Source organism: Sphaerodactylus townsendi, linkage group LG02 (genome assembly GCF_021028975.2).
Source record: "Sphaerodactylus townsendi isolate TG3544 linkage group LG02, MPM_Stown_v2.3, whole genome shotgun sequence".
Lineage (NCBI taxonomy): Eukaryota > Metazoa > Chordata > Lepidosauria > Squamata > Sphaerodactylidae > Sphaerodactylus > Sphaerodactylus townsendi.
In genome coordinates, this window is record NC_059426.1 from 166,553,837 (window position 1) to 166,581,765 (window position 27,929).

General features: G+C 45.9%; 2 protein-coding genes across 2 annotated transcripts in view; both read right to left on the reverse strand.

The window, feature by feature from the left end:
• LOC125426857 (SERTA domain-containing protein 2-like) overlaps window positions 1-27,929 on the reverse strand; it is a 751,974-nt gene that overhangs the window by 250,994 nt on the left and 473,051 nt on the right. The gene's annotated exons all lie outside the window — the stretch shown is intronic.
• Window positions 1-27,929, reverse strand: part of CEP170B (centrosomal protein 170B) — a 112,437-nt gene that overhangs the window by 61,472 nt on the left and 23,036 nt on the right. Inside the window, exons 3-6 of the mRNA XM_048484648.1 lie at window positions 23,297-23,386; window positions 14,223-14,301; window positions 9,149-9,207; window positions 2,258-2,396 (exon numbers count right to left, since the gene is read on the reverse strand). Of these exons, the coding sequence (XP_048340605.1) occupies window positions 2,258-2,396; window positions 9,149-9,207; window positions 14,223-14,301; window positions 23,297-23,386 (367 nt within the window). The remainder of the gene's footprint in view (window positions 1-2,257; window positions 2,397-9,148; window positions 9,208-14,222; window positions 14,302-23,296; window positions 23,387-27,929) is intronic.

The following is a 27,929-nucleotide window of genomic DNA, read 5'->3' on the forward strand; positions in this document are numbered from 1 at the left end:
AGCCTAGCAGCTAAAGTGTTGGAGTAGGACTGGTGAGACCTCTGTTCAAAGGTCCCCACCAAGACCACGTGAAGATATTTCTTGGGTCTCCTTACCAGACACTTCCCACAGACATACAAAAGCTGCAAATAATTTACTTAGAACATAAGAACAAGCCAGCTGGATCAGACCAGAGTCCATCTAGTCCAGCATTCTGCTACTCACAGTGGCCCACCAGGTGCCTTTGGGAGCTCACGTGCAGGAGGTGAAAGCAATGGCCTTCTGCTGCTGCTGCTGCTCCTGAGCACCTGGTCTGCTAAGGCATTTGCAATCTCAGATCAAGGAGGATCAAGATTGGGAGCCACAGATTGACTTCTCCTCCATAAATCTGTCCAAGCCCCTTTGAAAGCTATCCAGGTTAGTGGCCATCACCATCTCCTGTGGCAGCATATGCCAAACACCAATCGCGCGTTGCGAGAAGAAATGTTTCCTTTTATTCGTCCTAATTCTTCCCTCCAGCATTTTCAATGTATGCCCCCTGGTTCTAGTATTGTGAGAAAGGGAGAAAAATCTACTTTGTCCACATCTCACCGTGACATGCCTCTGAAGACGCCAGCCACAGATGCGGAACCACAGGAGCAAAACCTATCAGACCAGAAAACTACCACTTAGCCCAGAAAACCCACAACAGTCAAATGAACTGGAGCCTTCTGCTTTCTTTCCACCCACCGCCAGCTCACTGGGTCACCCTGAGGACACACCCAGATGCGAGACTCCACTTTCATCTGAATGCAGGACCTTCTAGACCCCTGCAATACCAGATCTCTGAGAAGACTGGGGAAAATTTGTCAATCCTCTCTCTTAACTCAAACAGAACTCTTGACATTTACCAGAAACAGACCTGTCTCTAATCCTGTTTTGGCCCCACTTCGTCCTCTCAGCAAAATTCTGGAGAGGCCTTGTAAATACAGTAAAATAAACTTTTTTGGTTTCCCAGTGGGTGAACGTGCAGCTGCATTGGCTTGTAGGAGCAGCAGTGGTAGGAGGTTAAGAGCTCGTGTATCTAGTCTGGGAGGAACCGGGTTTGATCCCCAGCTCTGCCGCTTGAGCTGTGGAGGCTTATCTGGGGAATTCAGATGGTTTTCCTGTACACTCCTGCGCCAAGCTGGGTGACCTTGGGCTAGTCACAGCTCCTCGGAGCTCTCTCAGCCCCACCTACCTCACAGGGTGTTTGTTGTGAGGGGGGGAATGGCAAGGAGATTGTAAGCCCCTTTGAGTCTCCTGCAGGAGAGAAAGGGGGGATATAAATCCAAAACTCTTCTCTCTCTCTTGTATCCTACTAACCCTCTCAGCGATGCTTGAAGACTTCCTCTAGCCCAGGGGTCTGCAACCTGTGGCTCTCCAGATGTTCATGGACTACAATTCCCATCAGCCCATGCCACCATGGCCAATTGGCTGATAAGAATTTAAATCCACTCGAACATCTAATGAGCCGCAGGTTGCAGAATTCTGGGCACTCTATTTGCAAGGCCACAATTCCATTGACAGGGCCTCAAACTAAAACGATATCTCCCGGCTCCGATGGTAAACATCCAACATACAACTTGCCTGATTCTGTATAACTGTATCATATCCTCAATATGTGTCAAATCCCCCACTCAGGCAATAAAATGCTTGTGAGGTCCAAAGGATTTTATTGAAGGTAAGTCAGGAACAGTAGAAAGATGTTTCTGGTGAAAGCGCACCAGAACAGTTGATAATATGGACAGCACGATCCCCACCCCCACATGGGAACAACAGAGTTCGTAGTGTCCAGCCTGGAGGTTCTTCCCAGCCGCAAACCTCAAGGACAGAAGTAGAAGATAATCAGGCACCTGCAAAAGTGAAAGCGCTCCCAGAGAATTCCCCCCACCCAAATGAAACATGAAAATACACGTCCTCAAAAACTCCTCGATTCCCCCCTGCCTGTGCCATTTGTGCTCCATTCACAAAAAAATAAAGGATATGGCAGGAAAGAATGTGGACAGACCTGCACAATCTTTTTGGATTGAATTGCTCACACGCAGAGCATTTACTCACACGCTTGCAGTGCAAGGAAAAAACATCTTATCTGATTTCAACCCACCAATGAAGAAATAAGTTTGGTTGCCTGCAATCCGTAAGGACTCCCCGCAGTAGCGATGGGCACTTTCATCATATTGCTAATCTACAGACAATATCAAAAGCCCCCAAAGGGCTTCTGTCTGCCCTTGACTAACCGGTTTTCAAAAACTGGCACCTGTAATTGCTTTCTTGTCGCCTTTCTCCGGCTTGGCTTGTGGCGATTCGGCCTCTCTGCCGCGTTCCAAGAGCTGCTCCGCCCGTTTCATGGCCATTCCTTTAAAACTCATCTGAAGTTGGCTGGTGTATTTTTCATGCTGAAAAGGAAAAGCAAGAGATGTCATTTGTTTGCTTTTTTGACACACCTTCTGAGGCAGCTCATAAACCACAATAACTGCCCGACCGTCCCTAAACATGGATTTTTTTGGGGGGGAGGAGGGGGGTGTCAAGTCACAGATGACTTAAACTCGTGGCCCTCCAGATGTTATGGACTAGAACTAGGGGGCATCCATTGAAAATGCTGGGGGGAAGAATTAGGACTAATAAAAGGAAACACTTCTTCACGCAACGTGTGATTGGTGTTTGGAATATGCTGCCACAGGAGGTGGTGATGGCCACTAACCTGGATAGCTTTAAAAAGGGCTTGGACAGATTTATGGAGGAGAAGTCAATCTGTGGCTACCAATCTGGATCCTCCTTGATCTCAGATTGCAAATGCCTTAGCAAACCAGGTGCTCAGGAGCAGCAGCAGCAGCAGAAGGCCATTGCTTTCACCTCCTGCACGTGAGCTCCCAAAGGCACCTGGTGGGCCACTGCGAGTAGCAGAGTGTTGGACTAGATGGACTCTGGTCTGATCCAGCAGGCTAGTTCTTATGTTCTTATGACTACAGTTCCCATCATCCCCTGCCAGCATCATGCTGGCAACCTTGCAATTTCCTGGTCCTCTCCCATCCAAGGAGTAACAGGGCCAAACCTGCTTAACTTCTGAGACCTAACAAGACCAGAATTAGCAGCACTTAAAAATCCTTTACTCAATAGAAGCTAATATACAGAGCAGAGAAATCAGGGAAGGGGATCCCTGGGAAAAACAGAGTGACATGGCTTTCCTTCGAGCCTTGTGGATGTCATGAGACCTTGAAGGAATTGTCAATCCAAAATGAAGGAAGGGTGTGCCAGTGGGGTATTGGGGCTAAGAGTGATGGACTTTAATTGGGAGAGCCAGGTTTGATCCCTCACTCCTACCTTGAGCTAGTCACCATTCTCTCAGAACTCTCTCAGCCCCGCCTTCTTCACAAGGTTTTTGTTGTGGAGAGAGGAAAAGAAAGGAATTTGTAAGCTGCTTTGAGACTCCTTATGGTTGAGAAAAGCGGGGTATAAATCCAAACTCTTCCTCCTCCTGCATGGGTGTGCACTGGGGAAAAGCTCATAAGAAACCATTTTGACCAGTGCCCCTAAACCCAAAGTCAGTCCAGTTGAAATGTTGTAACCAGTCACTGTTGCTCTGATAGATTGATTTTGTTTACACCTTGCCTGTCACCTCAGTGGGAACTCAAAGTGGCGGCCATGTTTTTCCTCTCTATGTTATCCTCACAACAACTCTATGAAAGAGGTTAGACTGAGGTTAGATCACCCAGGAAGCTTCCGACGCAGAGCGGAGATTCGAACCTGGGTCTCCTTGTTCCTAATCTGACACTCTAAACACTACACACCCACACTGGCTCACCTTGGCTTCCAGACTTTAAAGGAAGGTTTATCTGATAGTTGTTACCCTCTGACTTACTATATCTTTACCTAAGAATTTAAAAGCAGGTTTTTTAATACTAAAAACACCATAATTTTTATTTTAGTATACATTTCAGATTTTCTAGGGTCATGCTTTTAATTGTTTTCATGTATGTGGACTTTAATGCATTGTACATGCCCATGAAGTTGGTTTGAATGACATCTTTGTTTAATTGTCTGAATGACATCTTTTTAGTTTTAAGGTTTAAGATGTGGTTTCTATTATGTACAAATCTGTCTGCCACCTTGTTAGCCCTGATGAGGGCTCAAAGACAGGATATGAATTTTGTAAATAAATAAATGAAACCATAACAACATACAGCTGGAAGGGATCCCAAGGGTCATCTAGTCTGCAACCTGTGGCTCTCCAAATGTTCATGGACGACAATTCCCATCAGCCCCTGCCAGCATGGCCTATTGGTCATGCTGTCAGGGGCTGATGGGAATTGTAGTCCATGAACATCTGGAGAGCCACAGGTTGCAGACCCCTGATCTAGTCCAACCCCCTGCACAACACTGGAAATTGAAAGCTAGTGGTTAGAGTGTTGGCCATGGTGGCAGGGGCTGATGGGAATTGTAGTCCATGAACATCTGGAGAGCCACAGGTTGCAGACCCCTGATCTAGTCCAACCCCCTGCAAAACACTGGAAATTGAAAGCTAGTGGTTAGAGTGTCAGACTAGTGATTCCTGCAGGGTCATGACTTGGTTTAGGCCATGAGCTTGCACAAGACTCTTGCAACATGCAGCATAGTTTTTTTTCCTTAATGCGCCTATAGAATTCCGGACGGTGGACAATAGAACCTGAAAGTAACATAATCTACGGGATAGGCGGAGATCTCATTTTCTCTCAAGCAACCGTTTTGGCAAGACAATGATCTGCCAGGCGGATTAATTCAAATATTTACAGTTGCTCAGCATGATGTATTGGAACGTTCTCTTGGGAAAGCTGTGCTGAAATGAAAGGGAGTGGCACGAAGGCACGTCTGCGCTCTTGCACAAACCCTTATTCACATCACCGAAGCTCCCGTAGGGAAATTCTGAACGGATTATGCCCGTCACGTGCCAGGTCCATTGAGCTGATGTGGGAGGAGAACACAAAAAGGAACTAATCTCCCCGAAATATCCAAAAGAGTTCAGAATAGCCAGACTGGTTTATTAGTTAAAGTGCACCCTATCTTTGCTCCAAAAAGCTCAAAGCATCATTTTAGTCTCACAACCCTAAATGTCAGGCCTCAAAGTCACTGAGCTACGTGGATGAAGGCATCTGAACTCGAGTCCAAGACCAATATTTTGATTTGATATTTAATGTATATACTGCCCTCCCCCGAAGGGCTCAGTGGGGTATAGGGGCTAAGAGTGATGGACTTTAGCCAGGTTTGATCCCCCACTCCTACCTTGAGCTAGTCACCATTCTCTCAGAACTCTCTCAGCCCCACATACTTCACAATATTTTTGTTGTGGAGAGAGGAAAGGAAAGGAATTTGTAAGCCGCTTTGAGACTCCTTATAGTTGAGAAAAGCGGGGTATAAATCCAAACTCTTCTTCCTCCTGCATGGGTGTACACACTTCCTGTTTCAAATCGCTGCTCGGCCATAAAGTTCACTGTGCAACCTTGGCTCTTAAATAGCTTCCCCAGGCTGGTTGTTGTTTTTTTTCATATACGAGGCATAAATCACTCGGGAGTTTCTCACGCAAACTGAGCTTATCTATCCATCGTATTTAAATGCAAGTCAGCTGTTCACAAGGAGGAACATTTATTACATGACTAAATAGGAAGATAGGGATGGACGCCTGCAGAGTTCTGCCCCGGTCAAGTTCTCCTCATATGGCAGGATTCCAAACCAACAACTATTTTCTGAGGATTATGAGCCCCTTTCAGTGGACAAAGGTCCACAGCCTTTATGAGCCTGCAGGCACCTTTAGGATTCAACAAGGCATGGTGGGCAGAGCCACAAAAGGACGGCCACAGACCTGCGACGGGATGCGGAGCCGGCCACAGCCACGTGGTAAAGATCCTCACGCTGTGGGGGCAGTTGCTGCCAAGCAATATAGCGAAAAATCTTCACTGTCACTCAAATTTCCAGTAGCTAATCAGAAACCTAGCTGGGCAAAAGTTCCACCCGGCCTCACCTACTTTCTAAAAATACTTGGTGGGCACCAGGAAAGGTGTCACTGGGCGCCATGGGTGCATCCACGGGCACAATGTCGGGAATCTCTGTTCTACCGCATGTAAAGAAAGAGAATACCCCGAGAACCAAAAGAATTCTGATATGCAGTCCCTTGCAGGCAAATTGACATATCAGGAGGATCATGGGTGGAAGGTTCCATTTCTATGCACACCTGCTAAGGGTTCAAGGTGACTTTAGCAAGAAGGAGGAGTCTCAAAGCAACTTACGATCACCTCCCCTTCCCCACAACATTTTGTGGGGGTGGGAATGCCCCAAATCGGACCTTGGCCAGGAAATTTTGATGTCAGTGTTAAGGTGGGGTAGGTAGCAACTCCTTGTGTGGTTTTGTGCGATTGATGTGGACGGACGACAATGGCTGGCACAAGTGGCATTGCTGGTGTGGGGGTCTCAGGCGGGAGATCTGCCAAGGGACCAGGGAGGGGTGTTGCCTAGAAGCAGGCATTTGTCTCAATCTCCCATTGGATTCTTGAAAAGGCATGAGGTCGAGCCAGCGTGGTGCAGTGGTTAAGGCAGGTGGACTCTAATCTGGAGAACCGGTTTTGATTCCCCACTCCTCCACCCGAGTGGCAGAGGCTTATCTGGTGAACCAGATGTGTTTCCGCACTCCTACATTCCTTTGGGGGGGATCTTGGGCTGGCCACGGTTCTCTCAGAACTCTCTCTGCCCCACCTGCCTAACTGAATGCCGTCTTGCCATCAAAACAAACAAAACCATTTTCTATACTTGTTAATTTGTTATATTTGTTAATTTATTCATTTTATATGGTTATATTTGTATTGGGTTTTGTCTTGTGAATTTTATGGGTTGTAAGCTGCCCAGAGCCCTTTGGGGGGGGTGGCGGTATTAAGAAATTTAATAAATAAATTAAATAAATAAAGATGTCTGTTGTGGAGAGAGGAAGGAAAAGGAGCTTGTAAGCCCCTTTGAGTGTCTTTACGGGACAGAAAGGTGGGAGTATAAATCCAAACTCTTCTTCTTCCAGAGCACCGGTGTCAAACTCGTGGCCCTCCAGATGTTATGGACTACAACTCCCATCATCCCCTGCCAGCATGATGCTGGCAGGGGATGATGGGAACTGTAGTCCATAACATCTGGAGGGCTGCAAGTTTGACACCTGTGTTCCAGAGGGTAGGAGTCAGGAGCCCTGCCCCCCTAAAAGCGCAATGCTGAGCAGCATTAGGAAGTGACATCCTTCCAGGCATCCCTGAAGCCTCCATATTGGCTAGTCTGTCCCCCAGTCTCAGATGTGGTAATACTCTCAGGTCTCTCGAATTACCACTCCACTGGGTTTTTGTGAGGGCAGAAGCACCACACTGAGCTCTTTTGAGGGAGGGTGGGTAAGGAGGGTAACAAAATTGGCAACATGCACTTGGTTCACAATTCTCAACAGGGAAAAGGAATTCCTACAGCAGCCTCAGGACTTCCCACACAATGAACCTCCCTGCAAGCACTGGCAGAATATATTATTAAGCATTTCAAACGGTAAAAAAAAAAACACTGAAAGCAAACACTAAATAAAAGTCTCACACATTTTTATCCTACCCTTTCTGAAAAGATTAGCATACAGGTAGCTTCAAAACACCGTCGCCTGTCTTTTGATGTGGGCAGCAGATTTTACCAACTACATCGGCTACCTGTTTGTTTCCAGACGCACTCCAAGGCGTTGGTTTTAACCTTTGAAGCTCTAAACTGCTTGGGACCAGGATTCCTGAGACAGTATCTACTCAGCACTCACTGTGATCTGCCACACACAGTCTGTCACACAGACTGGTATCTAAAAGGAAGAGGGAGTTCTCAGAAGTTCAGCTTTATGCAACTTTTTTCCTAGAGAGGTCCAGTTGGCCGCAGCACTCATGTTTTTAAGGAAACAGCTAAACACATTCTTCATCTAGAGAGCCAGTGTGACGTTGTTGTCTGAATTCCGGACTGGGAGCTGGGTTCAAACCCTCCCTCACCTCAAAATCCCGTGACTTGGAGCCAGTCACTCACTCTCAGCCAAACTTACCTCAGAGTGCTCTTGTGAGGATCAAAAATGGAGGAGGGGAAAACCACGTATGCCACTCAGCACTCCGTAGAAGAAGGGCAAGATTTAAAATGGCAGAGATGGGCTTTTAGGAACTTTTTATTGTCTCTCATGGTTTAATAGGGTTCGGGTTTGCTTGGTTGTAATGGTTTAACAAGGGTTATTAATGTTGATCTGAAGGTTTTATTGGTTTTCCTCCAATGAAACCGCACTCAGATGAGAACATAAGAACATAAGAACTAGCCTGCTGGATCAGCCCAGAGTCCATCTAGTCCAGCACTCTGGTACTCGCAGTGGCCCACCAGGTGCCTTTGGGAGCTCACGTGCAGGAGGTGAAAGCAATGGCCTTCTGCTGCTGCTCCTGCTGCTCCTGAGCACCTGGTGATGGTTCTACAGAGCTCATTTTCTTTTTTCTTTTTGCTGGCATTGTTGATATTTATGATCTCCTGTGGCCATTTTTAGACCGTGAGTAAATTACTCTGTGTATTTTGTAATAGCAAAGCATTTGGGGAATTGCTAAAAAACAAAATAAAAATCATAACAGGTATGATAGCAGCTTCTGATGAAAGGATGCAGATAATGGAAGACTAGAATTGGCAGAAGCAGTTCTGGGATCAGCAACTTCTAGGGCACCCAATGTCCATATGAATGGCGCCTGGGGAGAAAGAAGGGTCCCATCCGGAGTCCAAGAAAAACTGAATTTTAGAACTGGGTTCCAAAAAATAAAGTCTATTCACGTTTTTTTTTAAATGAGCTCCATTTGTCAAGGCCAGTTATGAATCAAGTCAAGCGACATGGTATTTCCCCTCTTTTCTTGTGTGTAGTTATTTGAGAGGGTTTTTTTTTAAAGAACAAAGAAACAAAGAAAAAGGCCATTTTTGAGGTCACTGTGGTGACCCACCTATAGTTACAGTCGAATTAAAAAGACGACCAGCAGCCCCTTCTCTTTAGTTTGGCTGCAGCCAACTAACACGACTACCCCTCTGAAACTAAGGTTAAGGTTTGATCCACCAGCTAAAGTCAAGCTTATGTGCTCTCCTGTATTCCCCCACATGTACAATTATTTGCACTCACCTTTAACGCTTCTTCTGGGACGTTGTGCTGGATTTGTTCCAATACATACATGTTAGCATGTGATAGAAAAAAAAACACTAAGGAAAATCTGCTGTTATAGGAACAATTGGGAAATTACTACGCTCTAAATAAAGACCTGCATGGAGAGGAATAACATGTTACCAAACATCACCTGTGACCACTTTGCTATTCAAAGAGCAGACATTTCTACAGGGCAGTTAACTCCTCAAGGGCTTCACTGGGAAAGAATTGGTGACTCAATCATGTGAAACAGAGAAAGTGATGACATCATCCCACCCTCTGGTCCCCCCCCCCCGCCCTTAATCCAGCCACCGACTTTATGAGACTAATCTAGATTTTAAAAGGGTAGAAAAGGAAGATTTGCTTCATGAACGGCTGCCGCGATTCCGGACATGCCTTTGCCAAATATGCACTTATTCCCACTAATCCCAGATGTGTTTTGTTATAAAGAACTGCTCGAGCTGAAATTTAAAAAAAAGCTGTATAAATTGCGAACTCCAGCTGGGGAAATTCTTGGAGATTCTGTGGATGGTGCCTCAAAAGGACAGAGTATGGGAAGGGAATTCAGCAGGCATACAATGTCACTCTAGGACTTCTGTTTTTCCTAGACTCAGTGGTATACCATGGAGCCCACCCTCTAAAATTGTCATTTTCTGCAGAGGAATGTGACGTCATTCTAGGTCTTTCCTTTCTCTTCAGACTTGATGGTGTACCATAGAGTCCACCCACTGAAGTCGCCATTTTATCCTGGAGACTTGATCTGTTGTCAGGCTGTAGCCTGGCAACCAGCAGAGAGGCCCCAGGGGGCAGGGGAGCTACACAGAATTGTTCATCCCGCCAGTGCTCAGGTGCTGAGCAGCACTCTGATGTCACCGCTCAACATCTGTCAAGAGGGACACAATGCCAACACTCCTGCCAGCGACCACCAACAAGCAGCAATGTGGTGGTTCAGAAATATTTTCCCAACAAATCACTCTGCCTGATTTTGGGGGGTGGGGGGTGGGTTCAAACTGATATTCCTGTTTGCAGCTGGAATGTCCAACTCGTCCAGTTGACCAAAAATATGCACGGGAAGGACATAAGAACATAAAAACAAGCCAGCTGGATCAGACCAGAGTCCATCTAGTCCAGCTCTCTGCTACTCGCAGTGGCCCACCAGGTGCCTTTGGGAGCTCACATGCAGGATGTGAAAGCAATGGCCTTCTGCTCCCGATCACCTGGTCTGTTAAGGCATTTGCAATCTCAGATCAAGGAGGATCAAGATTGGTAGCCACAATCTTGGGTAGGAGGGACAATTTAGTAGAAAAGACAAAAAACGATGGGAAAGACTCCCATTAAAAACAAACCAAGCCCGGATGATGTTTTGGCACAGTCAGGAAAACTGACTAGTGACTAGTCTGTCGTGGCAGGCAGATGCGTGCCCTTATGCAGGAGAACACTGCTGACTCAGGCAACGCGAAAGATGATGGAATCTGGAAAGCCGTGAATGAGGAGGGGTCAGGGCAGAGCATCAAAAGAAACACCAGGGGGACGGCAGAGAAGCGTGAAGCAAATTGCCCTGGGATGCAAAACTGGATCCGTGTCAAACCCATTCACAGCAGTATTTTCCCCACAGCCAGACTTGCTCGGTCTCTCTCTCACACACACACCCCCGTGGAGAAGAACGGGCTGAGAAAAACGCAAGGGCTTCATAGCGGCGCCTGCTGCCAAGGTCCACTGAAGCGCCAGCCACGCCATAATCTGCATTTTGTTTTCTTAAAGCTTTTGCAGGCCAGCCAAGCGTGCATGACAGTAAAGTCTGTGTTGCGGGTCTGCAAAAAAAACCCCCAACCTGTTGAAAAGTACTGAGATAACAAAATCCTGAAAGAGGCACAAAGAAAACCGCTTAAGAAAGGGAAGGAGGGCCATGACACATAGTCTGATTCAATAAGTTATTTCAACTGATACCTTACTCACAAGGATAGGGTTGTGGGCTTAGTATTATTCCTATTTTGTTTGTTTAATTGCTGATCCGCTTTTTGAAACAGGCCTGCTTCATGAGGAGAAATCAATAGAAATACAGGAAGAAAGGAGAGGGGAGAGGGGGAGATCTGTGTGTCATAAAAGCTCTAAAAAGAGCATGCTGGTCCCGGACGCAAGGTCTGAGCACACAGGTTGCAAAAACAAACGTAACATGCCCGAACGTACTCTGAGTGCTAATACAGGTAGTTCCCCAATACCGAGTCAGACAATTGGTCCATCTAATTCAGAAGCATTTACTCTATTGGCTGAAACTCTCCAGGGTCCAGGAAGATAAATATCTTGGTTTACACAGAGACTGTAGCCTGTCTGTCTGTCTGTCTGTCTGTCTGTCTGTCTGTCTGTCTGTCTGTCTGTCTGTCTGTCTGTCTGTCTGTCTGTCTGTCTGTCTGTCTGTCTGTCTGTCTGTCTGTCTGTCTGTCTGTCTGTCTGTCTACCTTGGGTCCTTCCAGCCATCTGTTCAGCTTGTTATAACTTCAGATTTCCTGTACTAAGATAGCCTATAAATTCCCTTCCCACACTAGACCTCTCAGCTCAGTATTTTCTGTTTGGAATTTTCCGAGTCTTGGGCACAAAAATGCCTTTCCCTACTCTTCCTACCAAGAGATTGAATTTGGGACCTTCTGCACATGCAAAGCATGTGTTCTACCACTGAGCCACAGAAAGAGGTCAGAGAATCTACTGCGCTTTCTCCAACTTCACAGTGCAATCCTGTGCAGATGTATTCTAGTGGTATAGTGGTTAAGAGAAGGTGAATTCTAATCTGGAGAACTGGGTTTGATTCCCCACTTAGGAAGCTTATCTGGTGAACCAGATGTGTTTCCGCCCTCCTACATTTCTGCTGGGTGACCTTGGGCTAGTCACAGTTCTCTCAGAACTCTCTCAGCCCCATTTACCTCACAAGGTGTCTGTTGTGGGGAAAGGAAGGCAAAGGAGCTTGTAAGCCACTTTGAGTCTCCTTACAGGAGAGAAAGGTGGGGTTTAAATCCAAACTCTTCTTCCTCTTCTTCTAAACTACAGGTGTCAAACTTGCGGCCCTCCAGATGTTATGGACTACAGCTCTCATCATCCCCTGCCAGCATGATGCTGGCAGGGGATGATGGGAACTGTAGTCCATAACATCTGGAGGGCCGCAAGTTTGACACCTATGTAAACCCACTGATTGCAATGAATTTCGCCTAAAACGATGCTGCACCGGGCCACCAAATCAATCACAAAGACAGTTAAATTATTTCAATGCCTCATTCAAAAAGTGATGCCAAATGACACATCCACAGCACTTCCTAGATGGAAAAAAAACAACAGAAAGCAGAACATCGCTGTTGCCAGCACAAAGCCTGAGCCAAGGAATATTCGCTACTAAAGCCAATAAGGATCAGCCAAATGGTTGGAGTCTGCTCAGTCAGTGATGCAAACAGGCCTGCTTTAAAGTGAATGAGGCCATTAGTCCATCAACGTTAGGACTGTCTACTCAGACTGACAGGGGCTCTTTGAGTCTTTGACATCACCTACTACCTGATCCTTTTGGCTGAAGGCACGGGGAACCGGAACTGAGAACTCGTGTTACACACAGGCATGGCAATTCTCTTTAATAACGACTACATTAATTTCAATAGTGCTCAGCTCTTCAGTCTAATTATAGTAATCTTATTGGATCTAATATATACATAAACAAATAATATAATCTAAATCATATCATCTGGACAACTGTCCTGTGAACTCAATTTTCAATCTGTTATCATTGGCCCCTTCCGCACATGCGGAATAATGCACTTTCGATCCACTTTCACAATTGTTTGCAAGTGGATTTTGCTATTCCGCACAGTAGAATCCAGCTGCGAAGTGCATTGAAAATGGATCGAAAGTGCATTATTCTGCATATGCGGAAGGGGCCAATGTCTCTTGCGTGCTCTTGTCAATGTCTCTTGTAACCAGTCCAATACACGGATCATAATGAAATAGAATTATTGCATATTTCCTGACTATTTTGCTTTTAATAAATACTTTTTCAAACCTCAGAAGTGGAGGACAGCTCTCTGTACCATGTATGCCCCACTGTCTTGGACATGCTATCTATATAGGAGATAGAGGAAGGCTGAGCAGGTTTTCCTCCAGAACCTCCAATCTACCTGTGGAACCCAGGAGAGGGGAACCAAAGGGGAAACTGAGGCTGAGGCCTCGCAAGGAAGCTGGGAAATCCTGATCTTCCCCAGCGAGCAGTCCTCAAATGATCAGGTGGTGGCAGTGGAATACCCAGAGAGAAAGCCACCTGATATGCAATAATTCTATTTCATCGTGATCCGTGCATTGGACTGGTTACATACACATGAACTATATTGTACTGATTAGCCCATTGAGCACACAAGAGACATTGATAACAGATTGAAAATTGAGCTCACAGGACAGGTGTCCAGATGATATGATTTAGATCAGTGGTGGTGAACCTATGGCACTCCAGATGTTCATGGACTACAATTCCCATCAGCCCCTGCCACCATGGATTTAGATTATATTATTTGTTTACATATATTAGATCCAATAAGATTACTATAATTAGACTGAAGAGCTGAGCACTATAGAAATTAATGTAGCAGTTATTAAAGAGAATGGCCTTGCCTATGTGTCACACGAGTTCTCAGTTCCGGTATCGCATGTTACACATACTGTTTTGCACCTTCCAGACATGGGGAACCGAACCAGGGGCTTCCTGCTTGCCAAACAGATGTTCTATTATTGAGCCGCAGCCCCTCCCTAGGGTAACACAAAAGTTCCAAGAGCCCAAATAATACAAGCCACAGGAAAGTTATAATGCACAAGCCCCCCTGAAGCACAAGGGAACTGCACAAGATGGTGCCAGGGAATGGAAGTGGAAATTGCCCAGATGGAACTTCTAGGTGCTGCATACAGGTACTACACACTTGGGACTAGTTCAAAGCAGTAATTAAATCTCTGGTAACCCGAGGTCAGAAAACCAGAAGCAGATCTACGAAGTTGTGTGCAATTCGAGCAGTAGAACTGACAGCCAAAAGGATATCGTAGCCGAAGCGGATCACGTCGTTCAGCTTCAGTGTGATGTATTTCTGGTCAGGGATCCGTACATCGTTCACAAAAGTCTTCAAAAAAGAAGGACATAAAAACATGGTTAGGTTTAAAAAGGCAAGCAGGGAAAATCAGCCTGGTCAATTTACATGAAAACACAGTTTAGCTGTAGATAACCATCTGCTTAGGCCTTCTCCAGGTAACTAACTACCTACCCTCTAACTCTCATTCTTGCACAATAGTCCCTGTTTTCCCTTCTACCCCAGGAGTTCCCAACATGGTGCCCAGGAGCTCCATGGTGTTTGCTGACATCTTTCCAGGCTCCTGTCTAGTGTGTTAGCAAGAGGGTGGGCCAGGTGGGGCTTTATCCAGCTAGACTTCTGATTGGTCACTGGAGATTTGATTGGCTGTGAAGATTTTTAAAAACATTGCTGCCATCACAGTACCCAGAACACTGGTGTCAAATCACAGCTGACTGATGGTGACCTGTAGAGTTTCCAAGGCAAGAGACATTCAGAGGTGGCTTGCCACTGCCTGCCTCCACAATAGGCTGAGAGAGTTCTGAAAGAACTGTCCCAAGATAACTCAGCAAGCTTCAAGAAGAGGAGCAGGGAATCAAAACCAGTTCTCCAGATTAGAGCAGTGGTGGATGGCCAGAGGTGGGATCCAGCAGGTTTTCATTAGTTCCAGAGAGTGGGTTACTAATTATTTGTGTGTGCCGAGAGGGGGTTACTAATTGGGTCTGTTTTTCCACTAGAAATTCCATTAGGTCCAAAAATCATAAAGTCTTGCTGTTTCCTATGTGGCTGGTTAGCAAAGGTAGAAAATGGGAGATAATTCTCCCTGTTGGACTGTTTTAAAAACATGTTTTAGAAATATGGTAAAGTTCCTTGTTTAAGGAAAGTGTCCTTCTTTTGATTTCTAGAAACAAAATTAAGTATTTGAAAGTATTAAGTATTTGACAGGCAGTCAATTAGAGGAGAAGTGGTTGTTTCTGTTGGCAGTAGACGATAGGACTTGCTATAATGAGTTTAAATTATGGACAGAAAGATACCAGCTGGAAATTAGGAACTTTTTTGTTACAGTAAGAGTTTTTTACAGTAACAGAGAAATTATTTATTTATTTATTTATATTTATTTATTAAATTTATAGGCCGCCTCATCCCTGAAGGGCTCGAGGCGGCTCACAACATGACTGTTTCCAGAACAGTAAATCAATATAACATAAAATCTAACTCATTAAAATTCAGCAGCAATTAAAACAATAAATACAAATTAAACAACAAAGGTTGTGTAAAAACACACACACAGGCATCCGGTCTAAAGGCCAAAGGAGAAGGGAGGAGAGGCAGGGCCCAGGATGGAATCAGGGCCCTACCAAGATGGAAAAGGCAGCTTAGTTCCGGTTTCAATGGGGGGCAATAAAACCGCGGCCAGCCCCTCCAAAAGCCCGGTGGAATAGCTCCGTCTTACATGCCCTGCGGAATTCACCAAGGTCCCGCAGGGCTCAGACAGCTGGAGGTAGAGCATTCCACCAGGCAGGGGCCAGAGCTGTAAAGGCCCTGGCCCGGGTCGAGGCCAGCCCCACCCCCGTCGTGCCCCGCCCAGCCCCATTGTTTGAATCCCACCACCATAGGAACCTGTTACTAAAATGTTTGGATCCCACCACTGCGTACGGCCCTAGGGACATGGGGTACCCCATGTCCCTAGGGCCCCCCTCACATGATAAAATGGAGCCACTGATGGAGCTCCCAGTCCTGCCTTCCTTGGCTGGGGAGGGCAGGACTGGGAGTCCCTGCCACGGCTCCTCTTCCCTGACCCGAAGCTGGGGCATGAGGCTTCTAGGCAATGAAGAGGGACTGCTCAGCTCCTCCCTGCCTAGAAGCAGCTGGATTTGTGAAAGTGGATTGAAAGTGCATTATTCTGCATGCGTGGAAGGGGCCTTAGTGACAAAGGCAGGCCATAAATGAAGTAAAACAAACAAAAACTAGCTCATGGTCACCCAGTGAGCTTTAGTGGCAGAGAGGGGATTCAAACCTGACCTCCTAGATTCTAGTCTGACACTTCAGCACACTGGCTCTCTCAAGCACGGGACAGTGGCGCTCGGGACCACATTCTTTGCATAACATCAAACCTTCCCCATTCTATTCATTTATTTATTTGAAACATTTCTAGCCGGTCTTATCTCCTCGGATTCAATTCCTGGCCATTTTGGTTGATGGGAGAAAACGAGGGCTGGTAAAGGCCCGTCTCTGTCTGAGGCCTTCAAAATCTGCAACCAGTTAATTTGGACAGTTCTCGCTAGAAGAACCACTTGGCAAGTTTATCGAGCTGAACTTTTTCCCCCCAGAATGTCGTTTAAAAAAACACTATTTTATATCACTACGGAAAACCAGCCGTGCAAATTCCACAACACACAGTGTGGTCTCCACCACCCTCACGGACCAGCAGAAAGAGTACTACCTATATGTACTGTGGGAATTAGTCATGTCCCAACACATCTATGCTCTTAGGACAGTCAGACAAAGGTGCTCTTAGCCAGATCTGGCTCAACCAGAGAAATAAATTAGTCAAAATTTCAGTGGCTGCCTCAGGTTAAGTCCTGGAGAGAAAGGGAAGGAGGAATGGAGAGAGAAAATGTACTAACTGCACTTTTCAAGGAGGAACGCAGAGGCAACTTAGTTGCTCGCTGAATAGTTGGAGTCTTTTGCATTCCAGATGCCAGGACCAAAGATGATGAAGAAGAAGAGATTTTTATCCCCCTTTCTCTTCTGTAAGGAGACTCAAAGGGGCTTACAAACTCCTTTCCCTTCCCCCCTCACAACAAACACCCTGTGAGGGAGGTGGGGCTGAGAGAGCTCTGAGAAGCTGTGACTGGCCCAAGGTCACCCAGCTGGCATGTGTTGGAGTGCACAAGCTAATCTGGTTCACTAGATAAACCTGCACAGCTCAAGTGGCAGGGCAGGGAATCAAACCCGGTTCTCCAGATTAGAGTGCACTCACTGTTAACCACTACACCACGCTGCCAAGATCTGAACTCAAGGCCCAAAGATGTACCCCAGGGGGACACAGCAAATATAAAACAAAAACATCTACATTATCTGTCATGTGCATTAACCTGTTTTTATTTGTTTTCTGGCTCTATATTTCGCCTCATGCTTCAACTAGAAAGGCAGACTATAATCGAAGTAAATAAATACCTTATTACTCTTGATCTTTCAGAAGGGATGTTCAGTACTTGATCAATTATGAGAGGGGCAAGTTTTAAAATTGTCTCAGGCTACAAGAACGTTGGGTAAGTTCTGCTCTTTGCAGCTTGGAGATTACAGCCAGACACCTGAACCATGTCCAAATTTGCCATTCATGGGTTTTACACCATAGAGAATGGATGTTATGAGTATTATACCATGGAGCATTATGGGCAGGGTTAACCAAGCTCCCTGATCCTGTAGATACTTCTGGATTTTGAGGCAAGTCATGGGCACTACCACAAATGACTGCTACCGTATGGGAGTCAGGGCCACCACTGGTGGGTTTGGGGAGAGACACCCTTGCCTGGACAATATGAACCCCCCGCAAGCCCATCACCAGTGGTTGGGCCAAAACACCAGAAGAGTCAAGCCAAGCATCCTCCAATCACGGAGGCAGCTATTTCCAAACCGCTGCTTCCCGCAGACATAAAGACTGTAGTAATGCACTGCTGACCCAGCATGGCACCGTGGTAAACGTTGGCACTGCTTGGGACCTCGACCTTCTGAGTCGCCACCGCACCCCCTCCCTCAGCCCGTGTGAGTCACGGGTCTCATGAACTATCTGGCTCAGTAGGAAGCAGGGACAATAGTCACCCCCCCCAGGTGAGGATTAGGCTTAAGGCGCTTAAACTCCTCTCATAAGCCAGGTGAGATCAGCCATCACTTGATGATCTCCCGACCTCCCAGCTTCTCCCGGAACTCCCCTCCGTTCCTCCCTTCTACCGCCCGATAGGAGAATGCAGCCTGCAAAGGTGCCAGGAACGGCTGCAGCGGAGATTAAGCTGAACCACGGACCTCCGCTCCCGCTGCTGGCGATCTCCACCAGATGTTATCTCCGCGTCTCGTCTCGTTCTTGCGCTGACCACGTGGGTCGACTACAAGCGACGATGTCTCCTCTGCTCTTTTGAAGCACAGCCTGCTCCAATGAGGAGGAAAAGCAGGATTAGGTCTTTGTTTCAGAGAAGAAGGGCATGTGCACTGGGAATCATTTCAGCTCACATCACAAACCCCATATCAGGGATTGGTGCCTTCAATATTTGGGGTGGGGGGAACCACAAGATACCCCAGGACACAGGTGTCAAAACTCGTGGCCCTCCAGACGTTATGGACTACAGTTCCCATCATCCCCTGCCAGCACGATGCTGGCAGGGGTGATAAGGGGCTTTATATTACTAACATTCCTGAGTGCTACCTGTAACCTAAAGTTATCTTCAGAACCTTGCCCAGCTCCCTGCTCTTCTCTAAACCTCAGCAAAATAAATCATCCATCATAATATCCAAAATAAACTAACATTCTTCCTGACACAGAAAGAATGTTACATTTTGGAAACAGAGCTATACAAACCTACAATATCTGGACACAGGTGGCCAACTGGTTTGAGAGAATGCTTAAAGCTCAGGGCAACGCACCTTTAAACAGAAGTGGGTTTTTTTAACATGAGAGTGGGTTAGCTTACCTCTGTGCCTCAAACACAATTATTTCCCTCTGAGCCTAATGAAGATTTCCTTTTCCTCCTCAGCCGCACTCATGCAGACTGTTTATCTTTTAATTCTCCCCTCTCCATTTTCCCCAAGTACCTTGCAAGTTTTTCCAATCAAATAGTGTTTGGAAATGTATTTTTTTTATTTGAAAAGCTGCTAAGGGAAGCTGAAAGGAACGGCTTCATAGACTGTCACAAGGGCCAGCCAATCAACACTGTGCACAGCCCCTTCGACCACAAGGAGGAAAAACAGGCTTTCCCTGAGTTTTAGGCTTGGTCACATGACTGAGAACAGGGTGTGCACAGTCCCAAAGTGAGATCATCACTCAAAATATCCACTGTATCTAGATGCACCTTGTGGTTTCCAAAGTGACTGGCTGACACTCAGATAGAAAATTGTGTGTGTGTGGAAGGAAGGAAGGAAGGAAGGAAGGAAGGAAGGAAGGAAGGAAGGAAGGAAGGAAGGAAGGAAGGAAGGAAGGAAGGAAGGAAGGAAGGAAGGAAGGAAGGAAGGAAGGAAGGAAGGAAGGAAGGAAGGAAGGAAGGAAGGAAGGAAGGAAGGAAGGAAGGAAGGAAGGAAGGAAGGAAGGAAGGGAGGGAGGGAGGGAGGGAGGGAGGGAGGGAGGGAGGGAGGATTTATATCTCACATTCCCTCCTGTAAGGAAATTCAAGATGGCCTACAAGCTCCTTTCCCCTTCCTCTCCCCACAACAGACACCTTGTGAGGTAGGCAGGGCTGAGAGAGTTCCAAAGAACTGTGACTAGCCCAAGGTAATCCAGCAGGAATGTAGGAGTGGGGAAACACATCTGGTTCACCAGATAAGCCTCCGCCACTCAGGTGGAGGAGTGGGGAATCAAGCCCGGTTCTCCAGATTAGAATCCACCTGCTCTTAACCACTACACCACGCTGGCAATCTTCTCAATAAGAATCAGCATGTGAAATGGATTCGTACCAATCAAGATGTTTGGTCCATCCAAGTATAGTTTACTCAGACCCACAGTTGCTCTCCAGGGCCCCAAGCATTGGTCTTTCACATCTCCAACTATCTGATAAGTTTAACTGGAGATGGTGGAGTTCAACAATGGGACCTTCTCCACACACAAAAAATGCTCTACCATCAAATCATGGCCCCGTCCCCGGTCTTAACCAAGATGCTCATTTTGCATTTTGGCCTGAGCAAAAAGAAAAGAACAATACTGCTTTAAAAAAAATACTAAACAACAGCTCCAAAATGGAAATAGATTGCGAACAGATGCAGACGTGCGCTGGCAAGCCAAAACGGCCGAGGCTCGTACAGCTGCACTTGGAATGCAAGAGTGGTGTTGAGAAATACTGAGAGTGATCAATCTGTTGCAGATGGGGTTTGCACAGCCAATGAAGAGAGGAAAATTAGCCCGCACATTGAGCAGGGTGCCTGATTTTTCACCACACCGGTGCAGAAATAACCTTGCTCAACCCCAAATGCCTTAGACAGGAAACTGGAATTAGAATATTCATCCCTCTAGATCAGTGATGGCGAACCTTTTCGAGACCGAGTGCCCAAATTGCAACCCAAAACCCACTTATTTATCGCAAAGTGCCAATACGGCAATTTAACCTGAATACTGAGGTTTTAGTTTAGAAAAAACAGTTGGCTCCAAGGCGCATGTTACTCGGGAGTAAGCTTGGTGAAGCAACTGTGCAAAGCTTCAAATGGGTGAATCACAACTCTAGGAGGGTTTACTCAGAAGCAAGCCCCATTGCCAGCAACTGAGCTTACTCACAGGGACGGATCGTGCCCAGGCTAGCCTAGATGTGTGTGTGGGGGGTGTGTGTGTGTGATTTTCCATCCTACCCCCACATGATGAACTCTGTGCATGCGTGCCCACAGAAAGGGCTCTGAATGCCACCTCTGGCACCCGTGCCATAGGTTCACCATCACTGCTTTAGATCCATGCCATCTATTCTCGCTGTGGAATCAGTTTTCAGGGACTTCTGCATCATCTACAACTTGATTCAGTGTGGTGCAGTGGTTAAAGACAGATGGATTCTAATTTGGAGAACCGGGTTTGGTTCCCCACTCCTCCACCTGAGTGGCGGAGGCTTATCTGGAGAACCAGATGTGTTTACACACTCCTACATTCCTGCTGGGTGACCCTGGACTAGTCACAGTTCTTCGGAACTCTCACACTGATACACAGATATAAATCGGCTTAGGCTGGAGTAACTCTTTTTAGGATTGCACCAATACTAACTCTTCAACATTTTAGGGAAAAGCTCTGTTTAGGAGGATGCTTTTTAAGCTGCATAGCGAGTCAGAAGACTTGCTCAGCACAAGCTCCTACCCAGCCCTCCTGACTTTCTAGCAGCAGTGGCGTAGGAGGTAAAGAGCTCGTGTATCTAATCTGGAGGAACCGGGTTTGATTCCCAGCTCTGCCGCCTGAGCTGTGGAGCCTTATCTGGGGAATTCAGATTAGCCTGTGCACTCCCACACACGCCAGCTGGGTGACCTTGGGCTAGTCACAGCTTTTTGGAGCTCTCTCAGCCCCACCTACCTCACAGGGTGTTTGTTGTGAGGGGGGAAGGGCAAGGAGATTGTAAGCCCCTTTGAGTCTCCTGCAGGAGAGAAAGGGGGGATATAAATCCAAACTCTTCTTCTTCTTCTAAAAATACTTGATGGCCACCAAGAAAAGTGTTGGAGGGCACCACACCACACCACCCATGGACACCACACAGGGACCCCTGCTCTACATAAACACTAAATATTGCAACTATCTTTCGCCACTCTTCAGCCCTGACAATACTTGAGCCTAGGATGAGGCTGACCGTAAACAGAGAGAGTCCAAGGGTCATACACACATTCAACAGGTTTCAACCCAAAACATACCCCTCCCACGCACCTTTGTGCGCTCACTTAAAGGTGTCAGCAATTCTGCAGATAGCTGCTGCCATGAAATACTTGAATTTCAAGTCCACGTGCCCTTCATCAGGAGCAACCAGTTTAGGACCGTGAAAAGTCACATTTCTTATCAGCCAACCAACCAGCTCATCCGTTCTGTGAACAACGGCACGGCAAATGCCCTATAAATAGCCAGGAGATCTTCAGGCAGTGGATACCGACAGGTGAAATGGCTGTGAAACCAATTTAAAAGCTGGTGTGTCCTGAAAACGGCCTTCCTTCTTTAGAGCCCGCGCTTATCGATTCAGCAACAAAACTTCAAATCCTTCGGAGGAAACGTTTCTCCCTGTCCCAGTTAATCCCCTCGGAAGTAATTTCTTATTATTTTCTTGGTTTACTCCCTATCTGCCTAAATAGTCCATAAAGAAATGCTTCATTAGAAGAAATATAAAATATTCAAGTATACGCAGCTGCGAATAAACATCCAAGAACTGTAAAGCAAAATCAAATCACATTTATGGGTAAAAAGACGTTCTAGGGGTCCCATCTCTGGTTCCAGAAATTCCTGGAGATTTGGGGGCAGAGAGTTCAGCAAGGAAGTGACACTCTAGAGCCTGCACTCCAAAGCTGCCGTTTCCTCCACAGAAACCGAGCTCCATAGTTTGGAGGATGTACTTGGGTTGGCAACCTCCTGGTGGCGGCTGGAAATCTCCTGCTATTACAATTGATCTCCAGTTGACAGTAATCAGTTTGCCTGGAGAACACGGCCACTTAAGAAGGTGGACTGTATGGCATTAGACTAGGGCCCCAGAGGCTGTGGGCAGTCCAGCTTTGGCTAGCGGGACAGTCCACGCTTCTTCAAGCAATTTGTCCCCATGTCCCATGGGTTATTTTAGTATTCCCCAATTTTGGGAGGCTGCCGCGCACTGCCTTCTGGGGAGCAAAGGCAGTGCTTGACAGCCTCCCAGCGCCGCATGACAGCAGGAAGCCTGACCTTCTGGGAGGCTGCCGTTCCTCACTCTGAGACGGTGTTAGGCAGCTTCTGAAGCTCGTGAGCCCTCTCGGGCCTTTGACTGCTACTGTAGCGTCAGCTGACTGCTCCCGTCCCAGTTCACAAAGGTGACCATCTGGTCACCTTACATTAGACCCAACTAAAGTCTCTCCCCACCCCAAACACCACCCTCTTCAAATTCTACTTTAAATCTCCAGATATTCCCTAAACCGGAGTTGGCGACCCTAGGCTGTGTGGATGTCTAATTATTAATTCAATCAAAACCCAGTCCCACAATCCATTCCCACCACAGACAGATGGCAAACTTGAAGGGGCTCTATTGGGCCCTGAAGCAAACCTCCCCTCCACACAGCACTAGCCGTTCAAGGGAAATATGCTATGTGACAATGGGTAGGGAGGAAAACACACACAGAAAATGGATTTAGGGACAGAGAGTCCCTGACTTACCCCATTTAAGCTTCCCAGATCTTTGACCCAATGCTCATCTTTCTCCTTGTCGTAATTGATGACCGCATGCTGCTTATCCACACTTCGAGACTGGAAACAAAGGCGGAAAACACAGAATGGTCAGACCCACAGGATAAAGGTTGTCTTCATAACTGCAGTAGCATGCATCACCGCTTCTAGGATACAGAGGAAAGGGGTAGCGTACTGAACAGATACAGTACCCATTCCATGCACCTGGTTCCTTTCCTTGCAATATTTAGGAGCAGGGCAGTATTTAGGAGCAGATACAGTACCCATTGTCCCATTCTATGCACCTGGTTCAGTGGTGGGATCCAAAAATTTTAGTAACAGGTTCCCATGGTGGTGGGATTCAAACTGTGGCGTAGCACCAATGGGGCTGGGCGGGGCATGACGGGGGCGGGGCATTCCTGGGCGGGGCCTAGCTGGCAAGGACAATACGCAGCCCACCGTCCTTGGCTGCACCTGTGATCGCACATCGCGGAAACAGGTTGCATGACGCATGGCGCCGGCCTTGCCGGTGCACCTCCTGCTAGACTGCTTCAAGTTCTGCGCGCTACTGCTGAGAAGAGGGGCGTAACTAAGGCAAAAATCATGTGGCAAAATCACCAATTAGTAACCCGCTCTCGGCACACACAAATAATTAGAAACCTACTCTCGGGAACCTGTGAGAACCTGCTGGATTCCACCTCTGACCTGGTTCCTTTCCTTGCAATATTTAGCAGCAGGGCTCTCTGCCCAATGGCACTGTACAGCATTTCCGCAGCCCTGTGCAATGTCTCTGCACCTAACTTTGGTTACTATCTCATTATCATTATTATTTTATTTATTTAAAACATGTATTAGCCGCCTCTCTACCTTACAGGAACTCACAGCAGCTGACAATGCGAACACTACAAAATACAAAAAAAGGGGTTAAAAACCTCAAATTTAAATCCACCATTTAAAACTGCCCGTAGGCAGAAAAACTAAAGCGTATCAAATGCCACCATGAATAAAAACATCCTCAGCAGTTTTCTAAAGGTTGACAGTGAAAGGGTCAAGCAGCTCTTCCTTGAGAGGTTATTCCATAATCAGGGAGTTACCACTGAAAAGCTCTTCTCATTAGCTGTACTTGCCTTTCTCAAAACCAGATCTCTGGCAGGAGTTTATTTTGGAATATTTTTAGTACAAGATGTTGCAGCAGAAAAAATGCAACCTTTATGATATCCAAGAGCTGACAGAAGCACCCATGAGATTTATTCACGTTATTATTAAGGATGGGGCAGGGATGAGTTTCTTAAATGTTTTACAAGAAAAGGAACGTTTCAGCAAAGGGAGCTAAATCCTGCCCTTTCCCTGTCCCCCACTCCACTTTGCTCCCATTTCTTGAAGTACTTTTCTTCCCGGTCTGGTTTTGATACTGGGAATGAAGCGGATGGGAAAGAGAATGCTTCAAATAACAAAGCCACAAGGTCAGGCGAGGGAGAGGACAGATTTCAGTTCCTCTTGTCCACAGAGGTTTGTCCAAAATAGACATCTACCACCATCCCTAATAAAAGGAAACACTTCTTCACGCAACGTGTGATTGGTGTTTGGAATATGCTGCCACAGGAGGTGGTGATGGCCACTAACCTGGATAGCTTTAAAAGGGGCTTGGACAGATTTATGGAGGAGAAGTCGATTTATGGCTACCAATCTTGATCCTCTTTGATCTGAGATTGCAAATGCCTTAACAGTCCAGGTGCTTGGGAGCAACAGCCGCAGAAGGCCATTGCTTTCACCTCCTGCATGTGAGCTCCCAAAGGCACCTGGTGGGCCACTGCGAGTAGCAGAGAGCTGGACTAGATGGACTCTGGTCTGATCCAGCTGGCTTGTTCTTATGTTCTTATGTTCTATGTTCCCCTGCTTACAGGAACGCACGAACAAATGTAAGCAGACATCCATTTTGGCACAAAGTGCCTTCAAGCACAGGTTGAAGCCAAGAGCCCCAAAATATTTTTCATGAGGTAGAGCGTGTCACCAGAAGTTGGCCCATGAGGGCTTTGCTTAGCTGGCTTCCTCCTGAACTCGGCATAAGCCAAAGATATTGAGAACATTTTTAATGGTGTGCCTGGCGTCTGTTGAGGCCCCACAAAACGCACGTCCTAGTGAACTCAATGCGAAATCCATGGGTTTGGCTTGGAGTGGATTCCTAGGGGCACCTGGTTGGCGACTGTGGCTGCACTTGACAGGCCTTGGCCTAATCCAGCATGGCTTTTCTTATGAGTTCTGCGTCAGATTATCAAGGCCTTGTTCTCACACGCAAGAAAAACCAAAGTCCGGACCATACTGCTTAAACTGGGGATCCCCAATCTTTTCAAACCCACAGGTGAATATGGATACTAACTAAGCATGAAGGTTGCAGCCACAAAATGGCTGCCCCAGAAACACCGCCTCGGGAGGTGAAGTCAGCCACAAAATGGCTGCCGCAGCCAATGTTGGATTCAGATGAGAGAAAGATGGAAGAGTGTTCTAAATGAAGGGTTGTTTAGAGACTACAGTGTGTTACGACAGCATGTGTAAGAAAGACCTATAACAATGCCAAAAATATTATACAGCTGGAGGCCCCCTAGATTTTGAGGCCCTAGGCTTCGGCCTGCCAACTCTATAGGTAAATCCAGCACTGGACAAAGCTTACTTTCAGTCACACAATGAAGACCCTGTTGCTGGACAGGCCACAATCACTTTCTAAAAACATTTGGCAGGGATGAGGAAAGGTGTCAGTGGCCCATGGGCCCACGGGCACCTGTGACATAATAGTGTGTAGATAAACAATATATTAATTAAATTAATTAAATTAATTAAATTAATTAAATTAATTAAATTATATTAATTATATTAATTATATTAATTATATTAATTATATTATATTATATTAATTATATTATATTATATTGCACTGATTGTAAAGATGTACACATGTGGATATTGTTGTGCACCACCCAGAGCTCTTCGGGGATGGGGCGGTCTACAAATCCAAATAACTAACTAACTAACTAACTAACTAACTAACTAACTAACTAACTAAATAAATAAATAAATAAATAAATAATATTATATTATATTATTATATTATATTAATGAAAGTGGCTTTTAACTTTATTGTAAGCCGCCCTGAGCCCAGCTCCAGCCAGGAATGGGTGGGGCAAAAATATAATAAAATAGAAAGTAAAATAAAAAGAAGCGCACAATTGAACATGCTTCCATACCAAGAAAAAGAAGAAACTGATCCCTCTCTCCCCACCCCACTATACAAAACGCATTGCAGAGAGAAAGGGTAGACTAGAAGCATGTTCCTTGTCATCTAGCAGAGGAAGAAACAAGGGAAGACCATCATAGCTAGGTAGCAACAGCGGAACAAGATACGAGTTTGTTTCTCCTCTGCTCACAGGTAGTTAAGACCTGGGAAAAACCAGAGGCAAGAGCTAAAGGACTCTAACTAGAATGGCCACCTCTGGGTTGGGAAATACCTGGATATTATGGAGATGGAGCCTGGGGAGGGTGGGGTTTAGGAAGGGAGGGGCCCTAGTATAATGTCATAGAGTCCACCTTCCAAAGTGTCAGGTCTCGAACCTTGAAGCAATAAATGGACTCTGTATTGTTCATCAGTAGCGTTTATTGATTAGTGTCGAAGCAACCAGCTTGGCAAATTCAAACATTTACAGGCCTGGTGCACTGACCACCTACTCTACACCAACCCACAAATTAAAGAAGTTGGTCAAATCTGAAAGGCTTACTTTAACCTAATAGATTTCAAGCCCACACAATTAAAACCTGTTTCACATTAGCGTGTCCCCACAAACTCTACAACCATATACGTTAACAACATCAATATTTCTCTTCATACCACAAATGCACGGATTGCCTTCTCCCAAAGGCTTAGAGCTGGAGACTCAAAAATACACACGTTGCACTCTGGCTGTGTCCAGTCTTATATATTGATCTTACATATAATTAAACAACTTAACACTTCTATTCGTATTCTTTGTTCAGAAACAAAGCTTCAGTTCCATATAGTTCCAAAGAATTGAATGGACTAAGTGATTATTTATGTTTAGTTACAGGAGTTGGAAGACTTATGCTGTATCTTTAAGAACTTTGTCAGAGAAATAAGGAAATGTAAATACAAATAGAAGTGTTAAGTTGTTTAATTATATGTAAGATCAATATATAAGACTGGACACAGCCAAAGTGCAACGTATGTATTTTTGAGTTTATTTAGGCTAACGTTGACATTGCACTCTTAAAGATAGTGGTGATTTAGAGCTGGAGACAGCATCTAACTGACAACATTGTTTTAATGAAGGGTTTTAATATCGGTTTATTTTATCTGTTCGCTGCCTTGGCAGGCCTCACTAGGCAGAAAGGAATGGCATATTAATTTTTAAAATAAAAAAACGTCGAGAGCAATCTGAAGCATGTCTACTCAGAATTTTATTCTAGTCTATTAAAATGGAAGCCACTATCGGCAAGAAAATTACACCTAAATGCAGACAAACTGCAGATTGGACACTGAAAGAATTCACAAGATTTAGGCCTCTTCCGCACATGCAGAATAATGCACTTTCAATCCACTTTCACAATTGTTTCACAA